Source organism: Episyrphus balteatus, chromosome 1 (genome assembly GCF_945859705.1).
Source record: "Episyrphus balteatus chromosome 1, idEpiBalt1.1, whole genome shotgun sequence".
NCBI lineage: Eukaryota > Metazoa > Arthropoda > Insecta > Diptera > Syrphidae > Episyrphus > Episyrphus balteatus.
In genome coordinates, this window is record NC_079134.1 from 152,193,391 (window position 1) to 152,217,541 (window position 24,151).

Sequence of the window (24,151 nt, forward strand, 5' to 3'; positions counted from 1 at the left end):
TGTATGTATTTTATTGATTATTTTTTACTCTAATGCTTTTTTATAAACTATATTTTTGGTTTTTCCTTGGTTGGTCGTATAAATGAATAAGGCTGATGGCTTACCAACACGTGAACAACCAACATAAAGTTGACCATGGGAGAAAACTGGATGTTCCAAATGTATACCACAGATTTCAAGGGTTTGGCCTTGAGATTTATTAACGGTCATACCAAAAGCGACACGAACAGGCAACTGCAAACGCTTAAATTCAAAAGCCAAATCAGATGGAATCATTGGTATTCGTGGTATTAAAACATGTTCGCCCTTAAATTTACCAGTTAAAATTGTTGCTTCTATTAGATTTTTCATTAAACGTTTCACTACCAATCTGGTGCCATTGCATAATCTTGGATGATTAAGATTTCTCAGCATAATAATTGGAATACCAACTTTTAATTTCAAATAATGTGGTGGAATTCCTGGTAGATCCAATGAATTTAAAAATTCAGTTGGATAGTTTACGACTTCATCCGGATTCGTGACGGTATCGATAGATTTGTAAATTACAATTTCACCTGGTATTTTGTTCAGAATTTCCTCATTGATACTTATAACATCCTTATTTGTACATGCCAATATACATCTTTGACTTAACCAATCATAGTTTTGATAATTATTTACAATATTAGGAAACACACTTTGTATTAGCGCAGCATTCGATTCTGATAACGAACAAAAATTATTTGGGAATGTTATTTGACCATCAATATCAAGAGGCAGTTCACCATTTCCAATTTTCAATAATTGCTTGGAAAATTCTGCCGCTGTTGGATCATTTTGCAATAACACTCTTACATTTTCGTTGAGAGAAAGTGTTTTCACATACTTCCACAATGTTGAAGATTTCAAGCTAGCATTTAATTCGTCAGCAGCAGTAGATCGAGGAATAACCGGGAGTGTTTGCCTGAAATCTCCAGCAAATAACACCAATGCACCACCAAAAAGACGATTATTACCTCTCAAATCTTGTAATGTACGATTGAATGCTTCTAAAGATTTTTTGTGCGCCATGGTACATTCGTCCCAGATAATAAGTTTACACTGCTGCAATACTTTTGCCATTCCGGATCTCTTTGAAATGTTACATGTTGGCAATTCCAAAATATGAACATTTAAAGGCAATTTTAGAGCCGAATGAGCTGTTCGACCACCATCCAATAATGTTGCTGCAATTCCAGACGATGCAAGCGCTAACGCTATGTCTTTGTTCATTCTCACAGCAGCCAAAAACAATGATAGTAAAAATGTTTTACCGGTTCCACCAGGAGCATCCAAAAAATAAAATCCACCATTTCCAGCACTAACTTCGTCCATGATTTTAAAGTAAGCTTCCTTTTGTTTTTCATTCAATAATGGAACATTTCTTTGAACATATTGATCTAATGTATTTGCATCATAATTTCGTTCACGATCTAAATCCAAATTGAAAGTGCCATGCATTGCACGATCAGGTGAAATCATACCTACTTGTGATAGAAGTTTATTTGACATTGCTAAACACAAATCTTCAATCATAATTAATGCTTCGTTATGAATTTCTGGTGTAAAATCCAATTGTGGATTCATTCTTAGACGACGAACTGTATGTAAAATATCTTCTGACAAATGATCACAATGATTTGCCCATAGCTCTCGTGGATTCGACGGACTACATGCAGATATTATAATTGCAAATAAAGTACGCATTTGATATGGATTTGCCGCAAGAGCAGCATCTTGTAATGTATTATTCCAATGTTGGTCATCTTCCAGTAAATTTAAACGCCGGCATGCTTCACGATATGTAGGACATAAATACCCATCAACTGTTCGTAAATCTGCAAAAGATGTTGGCCCACGAACATTTATTAATAGTAAACGCAAAAAATAACATTCCTCAGTATTTGGATGGACCGTATAAATGCGGCCAATAGCATCCGTTTGAAATATATCAATGTGACCATCAACTCGATTTCCTTGTTTACGTTTTTGAAAATTTTTATTTGATGCTTGCCAGGTATAATATTGAGGAACCTCTGAATATAATAATGTTCTTGCAAATTGATCAGATGAACTTAAATTAAAAAATGCGGTTAATGTTGTTTCCGGTGGGCTTTCTGCTCTTACTTCCGCATTTTCAGGAGTGTAATAGACTCGTTGCCCATTTTCAAGATGGACAGACAAATGAAGAACAGTTGGATACCTATCATGAATCGGAAATGAAAAAATATGCCATACTGCTTCATTACTACTAATATATCTGCCCATTTGATATTGATCAATTTCATCATTTTTGTTCTGATTTGGAACACCAAAAACGGCCATATCGCTCCCCTTGTTTATATATTTACAAATATATTTTATAGATTTTACAGAATTACAAATTTCAACATTTATATGCGCCTTAAATGTTTTAGACAACAGAGGCGAATATGGTACAATCCAACGATTATCAATTTCGATTTCTTGATTATTAACTCTCAAACGAAATGATTGTCCACTGTCATTTATTGCGCGACGACGATATAATGGATAACCGTCATGACCAGTGATTGTTTGTTGAACCAATTCTTTAGGAAATCGCTTAGAACAATTGCCATCAATCATACACTGTGATTGAGGGTTTAAAACGCCACATGGTCCATGGATCATGTTCTTAGTCACAATTTCAAACAATTCAGGGTCAAGGGTTTTATCCGGAATTTCAGCAGATACAACAATATCAATTTGATCTGTTGTGATTTTTGTGACAAACCATATCAAAATATGGGCATGAGGCAAACCTCTCTTTTGCCATTCAATAGAGTACATCCAGCAACGAACACCACCAAAAACTTTATGTTTCACAATAAAATCCATTAACGATCTTAGCTTTTGTCTAAACACACGCGCTGTTATATCATGTCGATCAATCGGTCTTTGCCCTAAAAGCAAATGGTCTCTTATTTCTTTCCATTGCGGATTGCAAGTATATGTTATAAATAAATCTGGCCGACCATCACGTCGTACATAAGTCATACCATCCTGGGCGTATTCATGCATGTGACGTGGGCTACCGATGTGTGATGATGGCAAAATAACTAATTGGCCAATATCATTTAAATTTTCATCATTGTGGACAGCATCACGTAAATGAATATATTCTTCACGGCGCAATTTTTGCTGATTAAATCTGAGGTAATTTAAACGTTCCGTTTCAATTTTCGCATACATATCGACTACGTATTGATGAAAAAGATGTCGACATTTAACAATAAAATTTTCTTCATTTGGCCGAAGCATCAATCGATATGAATAAAAATGCATGGAGCTAATTTTTTTATTTCCTTCTAAACCTAAGAAAAACAAACATTTCTAAGGGCTTAACCCGAAATTGTATCAAGACGTAAACTTACCAGTTTCAAGATTTAGCATTTTATAATTTAAATGGTATCCATCATCACCATATGGAAAAAGTATCGGATATTGTAAAGCATCATATGAACGGTGCATTTCTGATATATATTTCAGTCCTCTAATTCGGCGATGAAGAACAATGTCACGTGGTTGAAATTGATCACCAACTATAACAATAGCCACATCATCCATTGTTGGAGCATTATATCTTCTGGCGTGTTCGCCAGCAGGTCTTTTGTCCGCATAAATAACAATTTTGTGATCATCTGTACGCATATGATCAAGTGCAACCTTAAAAAGGTGAATCAATTCATTATGCATATGGAACATTTCTTGGAGATCTGCAATTATTTGTCTTCTCGTTTGAGTTGTAATCGCACATCGTTGATCAACTTGTTCATTAAAATCTCCAATAAAATATATTTGAAGGAATTGAAACTCAGAATCTGGATAGGGCAAAAGCGAACCATGGCGATGATAAATCTGCCCCTGAATCTGTACAATAAAATCATGAATAAAATAACATATTCATATAGATTCATCCCCATATGATGACTTTACCTTAAATGTGGGCATAAAATTTTCTTCTTCAACAATTTTTGTAGCCCCGAACGAAGTCATTTGAAAACATGAGTTGTAATATCGTATGTTCACTAAGAATTGGTTGGAAAAGGGATGTGCTCCTTTAAGTAATGAATTTAAGGGCTCGGGTGGAGCTCTTAATTCTGGTAGTTTAACTTTACCACGTAAGCAGCACATGCCCACGGTTTCTTTTTTAAATTTTAGAGCGTGGCAACTGGGACATGAAACGTCCATTGCCCCGATTACAACATCCTTATGGGCACTATAATCGACAGTGCGATCATATGTAAATGCAACGTTTTCTAAATTGAGTGGCCGTTCTCTAGGCCTTCTCTGAACAATACCTTGCGGAGTCGAAGGAACCGAACGCGAACGATCCATCTGTTCACGATTAATTTCATTTCGTAAATTACGCTGTTCATTACTTTCATTGTGCCTATTAAGGTTTTCTCTTGTTAGTCTATTTGAACGGCGACCAATGTTGCTTCGTTGGGGACGTGGCATTCTTAAAAGTAAAAAAAAAAAATGTAATTAATTTCCATAATTTTACTACTTGTTTTTTTTTAATTAATTTGTTAACAAAATATTCGTGGCATTTGATTAAATATACAGAGTATCCCGTAAAGAATTGAATGGCTGTTAGCGTTCAGTGTAGTTTTAATTTTATCATCTTAAGTTTTCGTTCACCACAACTACGAATGAATGAATTTTGTCAATTTCTTTTGAAGTGAAAACTTGTTTATTATCATAGTGATTTGAAACACGATGAAACGAAAAAGCGACAGTAAATTAATTGATTATAACTTAGTTGTTTTAATAGATAGATAAATGAAATTTATACTGTAGATAGATAATAAACATGACTATATTTGTAAAAATATAATTTCTTTTTCTACAAAATTCTTTTGATATAATATGTAATATGTACAGTTAAAGTTCAAAATTTCTTGAGTAAATCTATGAAAATGTTGAAATCGTGTAATCCACCTGCACATAATTGGACACAGTTTCCTTGGTACTTGCTTAATTTTAATGTTTGAGGTACCAATCAATCAAAATTTTTGAATGTTTCACTTTTCCCACGGGTGAATGGCACACATACTTTTTATTAATATAGGTACTATAATAATTGAGGAGTAACTTTCCAATAGGGGATAAAATTACTTGTCACTATAAATGAAAACAGTGCATTGATCCCACAAATCGGGCTTTGAAAAAAAGGTGAAAACTGTAAAAATTTGCTTTTAGTTTTTCGGTTTTCTGAATAATGTCAAAAATTGTTGTTATCCCCTTTTGAAAAGTTACTCCTCGTTGACTCACTACTTCAGCAGTTTCAAATTATCATAACTATTGCACTTTTTATCTACTTATCTATTGAGGAAAAAAAGATAAAAATAAAAAACTGTTAAAAACAGCCAAAAAACTTGGGACAAAAAAAAATTGTTTTTCCCGTTATTCGGTCAAAAATCATTTTAAAAATTCAAAAGTTTGTACATGCATGCGCATGATTAAAACCTATATTTCCTATAAATTTGAGATTTTTTGCAGACTTTTAAAAATTCCAAAAAAATAAAAGACTACTCAAAAATGTATCTAAAAATTAGGTTGTTTTTCAAAAATTTTTATTTCAAAATACAGGGCCTATGAAAAAAATCCGTTTTAGACCCCTAATATTTTTTTTAAATATCTTTCTCATGGTGTAACTCAAATTTCTGTGCAAAATTTTGCGCACCTGTAATTAGTCTTTTGTCGAAGGTCTATGACTGCAAAAAAACCTTCACAACTTGGTTTTGAAATTTTTTTGAATTTTTTCAATACCTTTTTTAACTATTGAATGAATTTGTCTATCATTTAAAAAAAAAGTCAACTCTTTACGACTTACCGTTTAGAAAATAGCCTCTTTTTTCAATGTCTTGTTACCCCTATTTACCCTATAAAATCTTAAATTTTTTTTTGCCTTAAACCTTCTCCTCTTATGCCTCTTTGATTTAAAAAAAAAATTAAGAAAAAAAGTCAGTCGGTGTGGCCGGTTAGCGAACGTACACAAAACCAAACTTAAATATATATAATAGATAACAAATGGATTCATGACAGAAAAAAATGTAATATTTTGACTGTTTTTGTTTTTTTTTTTTTATAAAAAGTAAAATAATATTCAATTTTTGAATTTTATTTGTCAAATTACCTTTTTATTGATACCTCAATCTTAAAAATCAAGCAAAGCAAAAAAAAAAATAATAATTTTTTTTTCTCACGCTATTAAATCAATTTTTTTCAATGACAACCTATAAAAATTTTTATATCATGTGAAAGCTTAATATTTCACCTTTCTAATGACGGTTCAATCTTATTTTTGAGATGACTACAAAAGAAGTAAGAATTTTTTAAAGCCAACCACGTCGAAATAACACACTTAGATTACGGTACATCCCTCACTGCAACGCACTGGTGACTCGTCATGGGCAACAGATCCCCACAGGTATTTTGAGGTATTTCTGAAGTTTTTTAATTTACCATTGTGAAGCTTGTAGTGAATGCAGCGTTATGTGTGATATATCAAATGAAAGGTAATATTATCAGGATGCTCAATACAGATAAATCAAGTTTTTATAAGCTCCAGATCAAAAGATGTAACGTGTTGAAAAATAAAGTTTTATTTTACCGTTATTTCAAATTTGTCATTACAAAATTAATTGAAACTTGGTACAAATATAGTCTTGCTCATTATCTATCTACACTGTAAATTTCATTCATTTATCTATTGAGGAAAAAAAGATAAAAATAAAAAACTGTTAAAAACAGCCAAAAAACTTGGGACAAAAAAAAATTGTTTTTCCCGTTATTCGGTCAAAAATCATTTTAAAAATTCAAAAGTTTGTACATGCATGCGCATGATTAAAACCTATATTTCCTATAAATTTGAGATTTTTTGCAGACTTTTAAAAATTCCAAAAAAATAAAAGACTACTCAAAAATGTATCTAAAAATTAGGTTGTTTTTCAAAAATTTTTATTTCAAAATACAGGGCCTATGAAAAAAATCCGTTTTAGACCCCTAATATTTTTTTTAAATATCTTTCTCATGGTGTAACTCAAATTTCTGTGCAAAATTTTGCGCACCTGTAATTAGTCTTTTGTCGAAGGTCTATGACTGCAAAAAAACCTTCACAACTTGGTTTTGAAATTTTTTTGAATTTTTTCAATACCTTTTTTAACTATTGAATGAATTTGTCTATCATTTAAAAAAAAAGTCAACTCTTTACGACTTACCGTTTAGAAAATAGCCTCTTTTTTCAATGTCTTGTTACCCCTATTTACCCTATAAAATCTTAAATTTTTTTTGCCTTAAACCTTCTCCTCTTATGCCTCTTTGATTTAAAAAAAAAATTAAGAAAAAAAGTCAGTCGGTGTGGCCGGTTAGCGAACGTACACAAAACCAAACTTAAATATATATAATAGATTTTCAAGAAATTACATAAAAAGAAGTATAAAAATGAAAAAAAAAGTAGGTATTAATTCGTAACATGTTTTTATTAAAAGTATTTTTTACATTTTTCAGAAAAAATTGATGAAAATAATAATCAAAAAACATGTTCTCATTTCTTACTAAGATATCTAGGATAAAGATTAATTAAAAAAATTTAAACAAAATATTGAACAAAAAATATAAAATATTATTTTACTAATGAACTATTCATCATTTTAACTAAAAATTCGTGAAATTAAAAATAAGTAAAATGAAAAAAAAAAAACTTTTTTGGATTTTATTGAAAATATGTATAATTTTGTTTTTTGAAAATTTAATTTTTTTAAGTTGTGTTTTCTTTTCCTAAAAATTCTTTGTATAATACAGAAAATGATATGGAATATTTCGTTTAGAGGTCAACATTTTTGAGATTTTTACTTGCTCAATAGGGCAAGTATTGGTTTCGTGTAAAAAAAAAAATTCGAGGTTTTAATCAAAACTAACATTACGATGATGGAGAAGCCCAAAAAAGTGGGTTTCGTCATGACGTCCGTCGGTCTGTGCGTCGGTGCGTCGGTGCGTCGGTGCGTCGGTGCGTCCGTGCGTCCATCTGTACAAGTAGCTACAGCCTAAACGAGTGGACGGATTTTCTTGAAATTTGGTATGGATGTTTTTTTCGTAATTTCCAAGGTTGGTTTTTTTTTGTTTTTTAATATCTCGCTTAGAACGTATACCTCCCATACAAAATTTTCGAGTTATTGCAATTTTCTCGAAAACGGCTCTAACGATTTCGATTAAATTTAGCACACGTAATGCTGTATATAGTTCTAACATAACTGCGTTTTTAGTTTTTCTCAAAAAATACGGATAGTGGAAATATGGTCTTTACATTTTTTTAAATCGCGGATGTCGGCTCTTCCCGTACATCATTATGGAGTTATTGCAATTTTCTCAAAAATGGCTCTAAGGATTTTGATAAAATTTTGCATACGTAATATTCAAAGTAATTGCAGTAAAACTGCGTTTTTAGTTTTTTTCAAAAAAGTCAAGTAAAATAAAAAAAAATTTTATTTAACTAACATTTGGCCTCCATGCCGGCTCTTCCCCTACATCAACCAAATTTCTTAAAAATGTATATAGAGGCAGCTCTAATAACCTACAAGTAAGCTAACATAAAAAGGCTTTGAACTGCAAGAGCAAGTACGTGCGGCCCCAGTCGTGCATTTTATTTGTTTGAGGTTTTTGAAAATTTAGTATAATATTTTACCTTTTTTTTTGTAACTCTTTTTAAAATTTTGTATTCTAGTTATTCTAAAAAAAATCGTAAATCTTTGACTGAATTGACTGAACCCAAAAATCGATGAGTAGGTAACTGCTTGTATGTGAGTTCACTCCAAAGCGGGCTTTTAACAATGAGTTAAGATTTTGAAGCTTTATTAAAATTTTGAAGTAGGTACCTACTCTCTTCAAAAATTCTAAATTACTGTAGAACAGCGTTACCGTATTGGAAAATCCCGCAAAACTGACCTTCATAAAATATGGACAGCAGATAATACAGCAGATTTGTCAGTACCTATGCATTTTTACTTGCTCTATAGGGCAAGTATTGGTTTCGTGTCGAAAAAAAAAATTGAGGTTTTAATCAAAACCAACATTACGATGATGGAGAATTCCGAAAAAGTGGGTCTCGCAATTCCGTCCGTGCGTCTGTGCGTCTGTGCGTCTGTGCGTCTGTGCGTCTGTGCGTCCATCTGTACACATTTCCACAGCCTAAACGGGTGGACGGATTTTCTTCAAATTTGGTACAGATGATTTTTATGGAATTCTGAAAGTTGGTTTTTTTTTGTTTTTTTTTATCTCGTTTAGAACGTATACCTCCCATACAAAAAAATACGATATTGCGAATTTCTCGAAAACGGCTCTAACGATTTTGATTAAACTTTGTATACGTAATATTTAAAGCAGTGGCAATAAAACTGCATTTTTATTTTTTCTTAAAAAAGTCAAATAACAAAAAAAAAAATTTTTCATTTCACAAAATTTTGCCCTAAATGTCGGCTCTTCCCCAATATCATTTTTTTTTAAATTTAGAGCCAGCTTTTAAAATCTACAAGTAGACTAACATAAAAGTGCTTTGAACTGCAAGAGCAAGTACGTGCGACCCCAGTCGTGCATTTTATTTTTTTTGAGTTCAGACATTTTTTGAGGATATTTCAAAAACCTGACGTGATACTCCAAAATATACTTCAGATTCGGTTTCAGCGACCTAAAAACTATATGAAAAACTTAGTCGCAAAACCAGATCAGAACTTTTGTTTTTTTGGTTTTGAGATTTTTTTGAGGATATCTCAGAAACCTGACGTGATAGGGCAAAATTGACTTCAAATCTGGATTCAGCGATCCAAAAACTATATGATTAACATATTCGCACATCCAGATCAGAGAAATTTTTTTTGTTTTCGTGACATTTTTTGAGGTTATCTCAATAACCTGACGTGATGGAGCAAAACGGACTTCGGATTCGGTTTCAGCGACCCAAAAACTATATGAAAAACCTAGTCGCAACCCCAGGTCAGAACTTTTATATTTTTTTGTGTGGCTGTGTATTTATTTATTTTTATTAAAAAAACTTTATTCTCCAAAAAATACGTCAAATTGATTGTTTTGAGTCTGAGATGAAGCTGGAGTTGTTTTATATAAAATTTAATAATAATAGAAAAATAATGAGTAAAAGTTAAAATTCACTGAAAATCTCTCAAAATTTGTATATTTTTCTTCCATTACCAACTGATCGAAAACAAATACTTTAAAAATCTCTTTTCTAATCCACTTCCTCGTCATTTTCAAGAAGAAAAAAAAAAAGATTAATATTGACGGAAATCTTTTTTTTTACAACAACTGTCTAGCCGACTCCCTTAAATGAAAAATAAGACTGTACTTTGTAAATTATATTACCCAGTCGTTAATCACTTCGAAGGATCATAAAGAAAAAAAAAAAAGAAAAAAAAACATAAAATCTCTTTAAAAACTTATTGAGCATGTTCAACTGTCATTTTTCAAAAAGTCAAATCTGTCAAAAAGACGACAAGACTTTTGAAGTTTACCAATAACAAGTAATCGTTGTTGGCGGCGCGGCGGTATTTTGCCTCACCAGTCTGAAAAAAAAAAAACCTTCAGAAGAATTTTTTTTCTTCGCTCAAATCGAAATAAAATACGAAAAAAAAGGGGGAAGAGGAAATACTCTTAACTCAGCCTAATGACATCTTCTAGCAAATGATTGAAAAATGAAAATCATTTTTCATTAAACTTTGTCCCTTTTTACTTCTTCTTCTTCTTTTTTACTTGAGTTAATAGTACTTTTGGAACAGATTAATCACCCACCTGCTAGATGAACAACGCCGCCAACGCAACGCCACCATCTACCATTCCCCTAGTTCTCTCACAATAAATCATTTCTTCCTGGAGAGCCACAGCTTCCCTTATTCGTTTTTCCACACAAAAAAAAAAAATAAAAACACACCAAATGTATACGGCTTCAGCTGTCAAATTTTGAAAAATGAACCAAAAATGTTTTCGAAATTACAATAATTGTAAGCGAAAGCTAAAGCCTCCCGTTATATTTGAATCAATCATTTTTCGTCGTTTCATTAAGAGGCAAAGAGGGGAAGACCCCTCTCTGGACCGTTTTTTCGTTTCGTTTCGAAATAAAACCGGGAAGAAGTCCCGTGAACCAAAAAGCCTGTATATAAAGTCGGTGCGGTCTCATGAGTCGATTCATAACTTTCCAACTCGTTGGCTAATTATAATTCGTCCTCGCCGCCTTTTCGTCTGCATTGTCATGGCTCTAGGACGACGCAGGAGATGAGTACGATGTTGGTTCACGCTAGCTAGAGCTGGTGTGCATGTGTTTCCTGATGTATACTGAGTTCGGAAAGGTTTAAAAATTCATTTAAACAAAAAAAAAAAAAAAAAAAAAATAAACACCAGGACGACTACAACAAATAAAACAAGGACGAGGACGATGATGAAGAGACCAAGTTGTAGAGGCACATTCTTAAATTGCCATCATTAATCTTCATTCGTGATGCTCTTTAGCTCAGAGAGTTACTTCCTCCACACTAATTCATAATTACGAGGAGCAACATTTCAAGTTGGCGGACATTATGTATTGTTCTGTGGGTCTTTCTTTTTTTTTTTTTGTTTTATTTTATTTGCTGAAAAACGGTTTCCGCAAACATAAAAAAAAAAGGATAGAGATTCTTTACTATGTACCATCTCTCTACCAACGACCGACACGACGACAATTCTGGTTTTAAATGAAATGAGTCTGGGTACAGAGAGTTCAGGACTTTCTGTTTATAAAACAAAGGGAAGGTCACTATGGGTGGTTGTGGTTCATAGATGGCGGTAGCGTCAGGTCTTTTGTGATAGAAGGGGGTTAAAGGAGAGTTCGCTCTAAAGTAGTTATATTTATTAAATGAATCCGCATATAACAATTCTTCTCTATTTCTTTGTTTGTGTTCAACAACAGAGAGAGAGAGAGAGTCTGGGTTGGTTCTTATATAATGACGATAATTATGATTTGTTCTTAAAGGGTGTTAAGTCGAGTTAAGTAGTACTTACATAGCACCAACGAACAAAGCATTGTTGGCCTCATCAAAGTGGAAAGTCTTGTAGTAGAGTAGGCCGCAACTGAAGTCTCTCACGTGATCTGCAAAAAGAAGAAAAAGAAGAAAAATAAATATGATTAGTGTTTTTGTTTGAGTGGAGTAGAAAAAAAAAGGGGTTTTAAATTATTTCATATAAATTCTACTATAAAAAAAAGATTTGTTGAAAAGACTTCTTATCTACTTTTTGAAAGGTTTTTTTTTTTGTTTTGCGCCGAAGGGTGGTAGGCATGTTGTCATGTATCTATTTATTAGAATAATGATGATGATGAAGATTCAAGCTCATACAAGATACCTACTTGATTTTGTTTCGAATTAATTCTCATTAAATTATGAAATGAAGAATAATAATGCTTTAAAAAAAGGTTGCATATGAAGTCTATTTAAGACTACACTTGGTAGTAAAAGTAAGCATCTATTATAATTTTCTAGAAGAAAAACTTAAAAAAATACGAGAAAAACATTAAAAAAAAGTTTTGTAAGAGGTAAAATTTACACAATTTATTATCTTCATATAACTATTTTATAGGAAAAAATGTTTAACAAGTTGTAAAATTTGTAAAAGCTACTAAAAGTCTTTACTATTTAGAGAATTAAAAAAGGAAGCGAATTCTTTTTGTCCCAGATGAAAAACCAAAAGCCCTGAAAAATGTGTCTTACAATTTTGCCTTACATTAGGTTCAATATTATAGTTGAAATAGCTTATTTATGGTCAAATAGCAAAAATTGTAAGAAATTCGACGAACATTACAAAAAAATATTTAATGCAAACATTTTGCATTGATATTTTTTTTTTCAATGCAGAACATTTTTTAGGGTTGGGGGTCAAAATTCTTTTGTCAAAATTCTGCTTTACAAAATTCTGCTTTCAAAATTCTGCAAAAAATTAAAAAAGGGTTTGGAAAATGTTAAAAAGCGCGCACTTTTAAACATTTTCCAAACCCTTTTTTAATTTTTTGCAGAATTCTGTAAAATCTTTTTGAAAAATTATCTGCTTATTTGATTACTTACCTACATAATTTGTCATTTTTTAAATGCGAATTAATTTTTGTTTTATAAATGAATAAATTTGAAAATATTAAGAAAAGGTTTTTAATATTAAACATTTACGAAAATAACTAAAAATTTATTAATTTATCAAATAAAGATGAATATTCAAAAATTTGAATAAGAAAAGGAATATACAACATCGGTTCCAATTACTATACCTACATATTTTATTTGAAAGAAAGTCAGTATATGCATTTCAAAAAATATTTGCGACACTTAAATAAAAAAAATTAGGAAAGTACCAATGTTGAATTACATTAATGAGGTGTATTTTTCTTTAGCCAGCGCATATGCTATAAAAAAAAAAACAGAATTAGCAGAATTTTTTTTGTTCAAATATAATGCTGGCAGAATTTTGAAAAGCAGAATTTTGAAAAACAGAATAGAAAAAAAGCAGAATTTTGAAAAACAGAATTTTCGCTGAAAAAGCAGAATTTTGAAGCCAGAATTTTGACCCGATCCCCATTTTTTATTTGCAATACCAATTTTTTTTAATAGGTACAAAATATTTTTATCTGCAATAAAAATTGTATTTTCAATGCAAATATTTTTCTGTTGCAATAAAATTTTTTTTTCAAGGCAATTTTTTTTCAGTTGCACGAAATACTTTTTTTTAATGCAAATATTTCGGTTGGACTCACCTGAACTGTTAATATAATAAAATACACGATTGGGTCGCACGAACATCCTTTTAGAGTTCATATTTCTTAATTTTTTTAAAACTTTTTATAGTAAAATTTTGTAAATGTGCCTATGCAATTTGATTGCTTTATTTAAGATGCAAGAAATATAAATTTCAAAATCCATGTAATAATTTAAAAGAAAAACACTAATTTTGTATACAAAAATTTTGGCAACTTTATTATTTATAAGACTGGACCAAATGTTTGGAAAAAAAGTGAGGTTTCTGAGAGGCTGTAAATTTGTGCAGTAAGGCGTTCGTTATTTGGGTTTTTTTTTGGGAATTAAGTTCCTAAGTGGAAAAACTAAATAATAAATCCCCTGAACATATTTCAGATTTTTATTTCGACGCTAGATGGCGCACCAAGAGGGTTAAAGTTTTTTGCCATTAGAGATAGGTACATCTTGACTTATGAGGCCATTTTATAGTCTTAAAGTAAAATTTTTTGATGAGGTTCTTTTCTACATTAAAGACCGTTTTCAAAAAGGTACCTATAAACCATTTTTCTAGGCCAAGGGGTTTAGTCAGTACACGCATTTTTTTTTTTTTATTTTTCATGCTTCTCATATGCATGAAAACAGTACAAGCTTGCTTTATTAAATCCAAAACAATATGCATGTTCTGGCTACTTGTTTTTTTTTCCTAACCAGAATAGCTTAGAAAAAATTTTTAATTTTATTTGAATAATTTTGTATTAAAAAATAATTATTTTTTTTTAATTCAATCAGTTTTATTATTTTTTAATTACTTTTAGTAGTCTTTTTTATGAAAAAAAATCTTATTTTTAAGAAAATAAACTGGGCGAAAAAAATGAATACTCATTTACGTGTTTTTCTGAATAAAATGATATGAAAGTGAAAAAACACAACTTAAAAAACGAAGAAAATTGGGTTTGGTGAAAAATTGAGGATGCAGAAAAAAAAGTTTTGGGACAAACTAAAACTGTAATAAATTCTTAATGGGATAATAAATCCTAAAAACCGTCATAACTCGAAAACCGGACGAAAAAGAAAAAATTATCTTTCAATTTTTTCGACTTAAAATGATCTCAAGAATCCATGATTTGGGCGGTGACTGTGGGACACCCTGTTAACGTATTATATCTCTATCAAAATCAAAACTAAAAGTTGCTTTGAGACCTATTTGCTGAGTTATTTGCAATCCAATTTTGTTTTATTTTATTATTTTCAGATGGAACCTATTTTCGACCATTATTTATGTATTTGTTTATTGTCGGTAAGACAATAACAATTGCGCTACTCTAGGTATAATAAACTCTCATATATCAACAACTTGGCAAACATTCCAAAACACTGCATAAGTAAAATTCTGCGAAAATAGTTGTTTTGCTTTAAAGCTTATTTTTTCAAGAATTTGTTCAAGCAGTGATACACACTTTTCTGACTTTGTCCATAGTCTTATATTTTCTAGGAAATAGCAAGAGAAGAAATTCGAAATACATCCTTAACAATGAGTTCCTGGAAAGAGTGGGAATTTCAAAATACAGTGGTAAATATTCGTTTAAGCGCATTGCAATATTTTTCATGTTTTCGTCTTGGTATGAGTGATTTGACTTTTTTCTTCTACAAGTTTCTTTGCAAAAAGTTTCGTTACAGTAAATCATTTTGAAAAAAAAAAATGATAAACAATAAAAATCTATGCAGTTTGCATTATTTTAAAGACAAATAAATCGCATTCCTTATTAATCTGTACTGTCAAATAAACAATCGTTTAAGTGCAGTAGCTTTATTTGTATAAAAAAATAGCAGTTATTCAATTTGATTTTTTTAACTTTTGGATATTAGATGATAGATCCATATTATTTAGGTATAGTAGATAAAGTAAAAAAAGTTAATAATTTAAAGTTTTCAGAAATCATGGGGAAGGAAAAAGGCTTCAAAGTTTTGAATAAATAAAATTGAAAACAAAATTTAATAGAAAGCAGATTCGAAGACAAAAAGGCCAAGTTTTTCAAGACGCTTCTAAAAATCGGCTTTACTGTAGGCAAATCAGGGACAAATTAGATTTGCCAACAACAAAGCAACACATTCCCAGAATTCTTCTCCACTCCAGAGGTTTAAAATTGCATACAATGATGATAAAACCCAAACGTACAGCCTTACACAATGTAAAAAGATTAGATTCTGTAAGAAATATTATGCATTGGAAAGATGAATGGGAAAATGTAATTTTTTCACATAAAAATAAAGCACTTTATTTTAAAGCTGCCTATTTGTTTCATTTCAATTAGGATAAACTCCAAAATTTTCACAAATTTGTTGGTCGACGTTTTCTCTTAATTCATGAATGAACAGTAAGAAAATGTGTCATGTATCTAAGGAGTCAAAAAAATGGTTGCGTCTAGTGATGGGAACTATCGAATGATTTGAACTATCGAATAGTTCATTCATTCGAATAAAAACTATCGAATAAAACTATCGAACAAACTATCGAATAAACTATCGAATAAAAACTATTGTATAAAAAAACTATTCAAATAAAAAAACTATCGTTTAAGAAAACTATTTGAATGAAAAAACTATCGTATAAAAAAAACTATTCAAATGCAAATAGTAACTAAACTATTCGAATGAAAAAACTATCATAAAAAAAAAATCTATTCGAATAAAAAAACTATGGAATAAGAATAATGTTCAAAAGAAAATACTATTAAATAAAAAAAACTATTTTAATGACAAAACTAACGAATGAAAAAACTATTCGAATGAAAATAGTTACTAAATGAATGAATGAATGAATCATTTAAAACTATCGAATGAATGAATATTTTATAAGAACTATTGATAGTTTGATAGTTTTTATTTGATAGTTCATATCACTAGTTTCGTCAGAAAATAATCGCTTTATTGGACTGGCCAGTTTGTTGTCCTGGTTGTAATCCAATGGAAAATCATTGGGGGATACTTGCATCAAATGTTTATAAAAATGGTAGACAATATAATATAATTTTGGAGCTTTAAAAATGCATCCAGACATGTTGGGAAGAAATAGACCCGAAAGTTAAAAAAAGACTGACGCATTCAATGGCAATCTAAGTTTTTGAACTTATAACGAATAAATGTAGCCATACCAAGCATTAATTTTGTTATTTTAAGTCATATATTTTTGAAAAATGTTGAGTGCGTTTAAATGAATGTTTAACTAATTGTTACTTTTTTCTAGTTTTCTGTTATATTCACTTCATTAACTTTAATATTTTGAAATAAATAAAATTTAACTAGTTGAAAAATGTCCATACCGAAAATCCACTTTTCCTCAATTCTATAATATTTGGACCTTCCAGCGAATTATTCAATTTTACTCATAAATTATCAAATGCGTTTAAACAAATATCTACCACTGTATTTCTCTTGTTAGACCTATGGTTAAAAATAAGTGCGATAGCTAGAAATAAAAATAATATAGAAATTCTTTTTAATTCAAATCTTACATCATCTACTCAAGAAAAAAGTGGTTTCAAACAAATATTTCTAAAATCTACCTGCAAAAAAAAATTAACTTCAAATTTTAGACATCATTAAATGTAATTTGGCGCCAGCTTTCTCACATCTTAGTGAAATTATTTGTTTCTCAAGTAACATGTTTGATACGCTCTTGATTATTGCTTTAATAATATAGTACACAGAAAAAAGTACTAGGGTAACTTCGGGCATTATGGCGCACCGGGCATTATGGCGCACCTCTCAACTACCATACTTACAATACTCGCATTTAAATAATACCAATGCAGAAACTTTGGCCTTCGTCGAACACTAGCCTTATGACGATCGCAGGTCAGTGCTATTATTTTTGTGCCAAACAAAAAAGAAAACAAAAAAAATATACCGGTTCTGGGTTCCAATATAATATCGCTTTGTTTTTGTTTGTGTATATCTCGGTAAGTATACAGTGCACGTGTTTGTTGTAAAGAGTGAAACGCAGAGTACAGTTTTGGTTTGGTTATATCACTTGTTATATTTTAAATGAAGTAAGAATTGTGTTTAGTTTTTGGAGTTTTGTGAATATGTGTATATTTTGCAATATGGCGCAGATGCAATAAGGGCATTATGGCGCTATATTATACCCGACTGCGCCATAATGCCCTTATGTAAAACTAATTTCAAAAGTAACTCTGCATTTTTTTAAATATGAAAATAACCTTAATGTAACGTTAATTTTATGAAACTTATTAACAATTATATTTCAGAAATGCCGAATATATGTAAAAAAATTAAAGGGTTCCGAAGTAAATGGGGTTCGCCATATTGCCCGTACATAGGGCAATATGGTTTTTTTTGGACTATTTTTAATTTAATTTATTTTTTGTTAAAAAGCTTGAATTTTTATTCTTAAATAATTTATTTATGTTACGTTTTTATGAAATTTAATTAAAAAAAATGATTGAAGTAAAAATTGTTGTCCGTAGTAAAGTTATTTGAGTTTGTGCTTAGGTATGCCATAATGCCCTAATTTACCCTAGACTTTAATCAAAGACCAATTTATTTAAATTTAAAGATGTCATTTAAAACTTCATTAAAGTCAAGAAAGCAAGAACAAAAAGATGCTTGTCGTTGATGCTAAAAAAGCTTTAAAAAAAAAAAAAAAATCAGACAACTAACTACCCATTCCCGTTCTAATTTGATTCCTAATCAGTTGATGTATTCAGTTTTTGCAAACAAGTCCATTCGGATAAATGTCAGCTTTATATTTAATTTCTACGACGACCCTCATTCTATCCCTACTATGACTTGACTTCTCTTCGAATTTTGTCGAATATCCTTTTTCTTCTTTTTTTTTACTTTCGATGGCACCATCAGTCAACAACAGTATATAGTAGCTATCTGCTATTGTAGGTAGAAAGAAGAAGTATATTGGTATAAGGTATACCTCCTACAAAAAAACATATCTCCCAAAGACTCAAGTCCAATTTACTTGGGTTTAATCAAATTTTAAAGTTAATTCAAAGATAAAACGTGAATCATCCCTAATGACTCTCATTTGTCAACTGTCACGAATCCTTCTACGAAAAAAACGTAGAAAAAGAAGCGATATAGAAAAGAAAAAGAACAAAAGAAAGGAGAGAAAATCGCAACTCCATTGGATACTTCTGCAAAAAGAGGGAATTCATGATGGTATAGGGACACTTCTTCTCTCACAAGGGACAATCCTGCGATGCAAGACAACCAACCAACAAAAAAAAAAAAAAAAATAAAGGACGAAACGCAAAAATAAGTAAAACTAATTTGTACGAGAGAAATGTGACATAGGTTCAATTCTGTGTTGAAGTAAATTAAAGTAGAAACAAATCTGACAGAAAAGTAGCCGTCGGTCGTCGTCGTTTTTGTCGTCTTCGTCGTCAAATGGCACCATTCTGTTGGTGCCAACGAACCAAACTGAATTTCATTCCATTCTATTTCGCACAAAAAAACACCGCACCACACCGATAGATGGTCACCAACTTTGATTCTCTGATTCTGACTTTTCTGAACAAATGAGGAGTCACAACCTCTGTCGCGTCCTTTGCTTCGTCTCTTCCAAAACCCTTAACATCAGTCGCCCCTTTGACACACAAGATGGTGTGGGTGGGTTGTGTTGTGTAGAGTAAAATTGAATGGAACAAAAAAAAATATGTATATATATCCCCAAATAGGAGATCTTAGCTGCGGAGTATGAAGCAACGGAAGCATCAACGGAAGGAACAGCATCTTACAGAGCCATCAGCAACCATTTGTCTTAATAAACTTGATTCAGGGGTCTTCTGTCTTCATCATCAGTGTCACTGTTAAGGTTTTTTTTTTTCTTTTTTATTATTTCTCATTCACTCGCTCAGTTTCAACCGAAATTTCTTCTTTCTATTTATCAATGGAAGTTTTTTGTTTAAGGTTTTTTTGTCAGGTAGTTTTTAGAAACATTGGTAACCACTGTTTTTAAAAATATACATTCATGATATGAGATATGAATTTAAAAGGATTTCTAGCTAGATTGTTTTTATTTCTAGGTAAAAGCCATTTAGATCATACCGCACTTATATTTTTAACCTCAGAAATATTTTGAAATTCCCACTTATTCCAGGAATTCATTGTTAAGGATAAATTTAGAATTTCTACTCGTGCTATGATTTCCTAGGAAAATTAAGAATTTTCATTGCGTATGGACAAAACCTAAAAACTGTGTATCTCTAGTTAAGAAAATTCTAGAGAAGAGCTTAAAATTAAAAATATTTTCCTAGAATTTTACCCATGCAGTTTTGGAATTACAGACAATGATTTCCAAATTTATGATATATGCGAGATGATAACGATAGTTACACAAAACTGTTCACATTTGAGAGTCAGTAGGTACTTAAAAACGATATATGTACGTACTCGTAAAGCTTCCGAAAATAATTTAACAAAACAACTGATTTGAAAATAATATTGCAGCTTTTAATTTTCATACATTTATGTACATTAGAATCAAGTTTCTAAGTGGAAAAACTGTTTCTAAATAATAAAAAAAAAATCCCCTAATTTTTTCAAATTTTTATTTTGAACCAGATGGCGCCCCAAGAGGGTAAAAGTTTTTTCTCATTTAAAATAGGTCAGGACATGCATATTTTTTTTTTGGTTTTATTATATTTTTCATGCTACTCATATCCTTGTTTTAAAAACACATTCATGCCCTGACTAAACCCCAAGTCCTAGAAAAATGTTTTATACCTTTTTTAAAATCGGTGTTTAATATAGAAAAGAATCTCATCAGAACATTTTACTTAAAGACTATATCTAAAAATATGGCCTCATAAGACAACATGTACCTATTTAAAATGAGAAAAATTTTAACCCTCTTGGGGGGCCATCTAGCGTCAAAATAAAAATGTGAAAAAATTTGGGGATTTTTTTTTCATTTTTGGAAACAGTTTTTCCACTTAGGAAATTGATTCAAAAATAAGGAACACCCTAATGTACATAGCTTTAAGAGATCTTTATTATGATGATATTTAAATGTATTTTTTTCGTCTGGGTAGGTACCATTTCTTTTTTTTTAGAAAATATAAAAAAACAAAGAGATTTTTTATTATTTTTGTATAGAAAATCTTATTAAAATTTTAATAAAAATATTATATTATTAAATTGAAACTAGATCAGAAAATGCGACTAGAGAGTTTTGAGTCTGATCCCGGACATGATTTAATTTTTTTTTTTTCTTGCCAAAACCCTACAAATGCAATAAAGAAAAACCGAGATTAAAGGAAAACATCATTACATTTTTCTAGTAGATAAATTGGTAAAAATAAAAAAAAAATCATGTGTGCAATTCACACGTGGTTGAAGTGAAACCTTAAAAATCATTTTAAAAAAATTGAAAAAATATAACTTTTTTTTATTCCATCACTTTTTTTTTATATGACAACCTACAATAAATTTTATACCGTTTGAAAGCTTATTGTTTCAGTTCAAAATATCTATATCGACCATTTCTATACAACATCTACAAAAAGAGCTAGAATTTTTGTAACCCAATTAGTTTTCATAAAAAAAAAGCAAAACAATCAATCTCTTTTCTCTTCTAACGCAATTAAATCCAATTTTTAAAAGACAACCTATAATAAATTTTATATCATTATTATTTTACCTTTTAATCATATTTCTAAATTTTCACAGGTGTTTTGAGGTATTTTTCAAGTTTTTCAATTAAAGATTATATAACTTGTAGAGCACGTACCATTATGTGTTATATATTAAATGAAAGGTAATAATCAGCATGCGTTTTAAAGTTAAATAAATTTGTTATGTGCTCTAGTTCAAAAGATATAACGTGTTTAGAAAAAGAACATCTTTTCACGGTTATCTCAGAATTTTGAACATGAAATTAATTGAAATTTTGCAAAATCATAACCTGTTTAATTACCTATCTACTGTATAAATTTCATTTATCTATCTGTTAAAACAAAAAAGTTATGATTAATTGATTTTTCGTGTCGCTTTTTCGTTTCATCTTGTTTCAAATCACTAGGATACTAAAGAAGTTTTCACTTCAAAAATTCACTTGTTTGAAATTATTCTCAAGAGGTTTAAGAATGACAGCTAAGAAAATGATATCATCCCTGAAATGCAGTTTGTTTAATCACAAGGATATTTGTTTTGAAAATTTACATTTCCCGAAAACAGTTTAAATTCGTTGGTTGAAAAAAAAACACGTATACACCACAGTGAACGAAAAATTTAAATAATCTATTTTTGATTAAGTGGGATATTTTTACAATTTTTTGTAGTAAAAAAATGCATTAGCATGGCCTCATGATTACAAATATTGATAAAATTTGTATTTATTGCAATTTAACAGATATTACATTATTATGAAAATTTTTTCCTGTTTACAATTTTTTTTTTTTTGCTTAGTCTTAGGATAAAATAACAAAAATAGTCATATAATTATGTAAATTTCAATTCTTATCAAGTCTTTTAGGCTTTTATTTTTATACAAAAAACGCCTTGCTTTACAAGTCCTTATCCTTTATTTTTTTTTTTTTTTTTTGTCTGTTTAATGGCACATCAACAATAAAACACCAAATTAAAAGGATTTTTCACGATAGGTATATTATACTCCTCCATTTAGTACAATCGTCACGCTAATTACAGTTCCATAAGACAAAAAGTATACAATAAGCTCAGAAAGCTTTGTTAATTTGACCTCCTCTTTTTTGTTTGTGAGTTTCCTTTTTTGGGCCTTTCCTTGTTTTGTGGGGAGAAAAGGTGGTTTTTAAAGTTCGTCTTAAAGAAAGAGAAGAACACGCGTTAAAAATTGTGTCAGCAACCGTTATCATCATTAAGCCACCAACACCTAAATGTTTTGCCGCAAATAATAATAATTCCTTTTCTTTATATACCATCCTGTGATGACGACGACTTGACTTGACTCTCTGCAAATTAGTGTCTCTCATGGAGGACACCTATCTCATTCTTGATTGTCCTTGGACTGTTGGCTGGCTGGTGGTGATGATGATGATGCCTTTGTGCGAATAATAATAATTGTTTGGGAGGTACCTTGTTTTATAGAAGAACTGGAGAGAACAATAGGAGTCAAATCCTTGTGATTTGCATGCCAATGAATATTTTTCCTCCTGCTGCTGCTGCTGCTAATGGTGTGTCCTGGTTAAATATTGACCTTTATGCAAATTAGCTTAAGTCAACTTAAGGACATCTAAAATTCTTAAGTTTGTTGTTGTGTTTTTTTTTTTTTTTTGAAAAAAACCATGAAGTCATCAAGGATCCTATTTTTAAAACTTGCCTCGTGTCGTCTTCCCTATCTCCTTTTGCCTGGATGTTTTCATTGTCTCTGAAAATAATGTCATCAGGATATACTGGAGGAAAGTCCTAGCTAGCAGATTTAAAAAAAAATCCTTTGTTGTTATTTTCATCTCACTTTGTTGTTACTGTGTGTGTGTGTGTAGCAAATAATAAAAAGGATACTATGGTTGACAAAAAAATTAGAGAGAATTTTGGGTTTTTTTATTTTTTACATCGTCGGTCGTCGTCGGTTGTCCTTGTTTGGAATTTTTGTGGTACATTGTGAGAAACGGCATTTCAAAAGCCGTTAAATTATACGATCAAATAATATGTGTTACAAAATATCTCATGGTCTATGATGTTGTTGGTGGAAGTGAGGCAGAAGTGGCTAAAAATGATGTTCCTTTTATTGACTCTGACTCTGGATTTGACTGTGTGCACACTCCTATACAAAAAAAACACTGAGCCACAACATCATGATGACAAAAAAAAAAAACTGACTGACAGCAGGGGTGTTTTTGTGTCAGTGTGGGAGTTTATTTTTGAGTTTATAAAACGGTTAGATGCTATTAAGTTTGCGACGCGAGGAGGTGGAAAGTGAGGACATGGTTGAAGCACACGCAATAATGTCCTCTATGTGTCGCAAGCAACAATATATTCTAGATTTTTTTTTTTATTTTCAGTTTTTTTTTTGTTGAAAGGACTTTTTTTGCAGTGCTCCGAAAAATGGAAATCAGTGTTTGTTGTCTTGTTTTCAAATTTGATTGATGTTGGTGATGAAGATGATGATGGTTTTTGAGGGGAGTAGAAAAACAGAAAATGGCTGACTGTGTGTGTTATGGTTGTGAAAACCATGTGCAAGTGGGAGTCGAAGGATAGACATTATTCCAAGTGGCATAGTTAGTTGTTTGGTTCATTTGCATATGGTTTTTTTTTTTTTGAGCTGTCTGAATTAAAGACCTTCCGTTTTTTGTATGTGTATGTAGGCAAGAGGTCTTGTCTGAGTTAGCAATTTTTTT

The 24,151-nt window shown here is 30.7% G+C and overlaps 1 protein-coding gene across 1 annotated transcript in view; it reads right to left on the reverse strand.

Moving 5' to 3' along the window:
* The window catches only part of LOC129912661 (semaphorin-2A-like), a 157,529-nt gene that overhangs the window by 43,719 nt on the left and 89,659 nt on the right, over positions 1 to 24,151 (reverse strand). Inside the window, exon 3 of the mRNA XM_055991012.1 lies at positions 12,088 to 12,175. Within this exon, the coding sequence (XP_055846987.1) occupies positions 12,088 to 12,175 (88 nt within the window). The remainder of the gene's footprint in view (positions 1 to 12,087; positions 12,176 to 24,151) is intronic.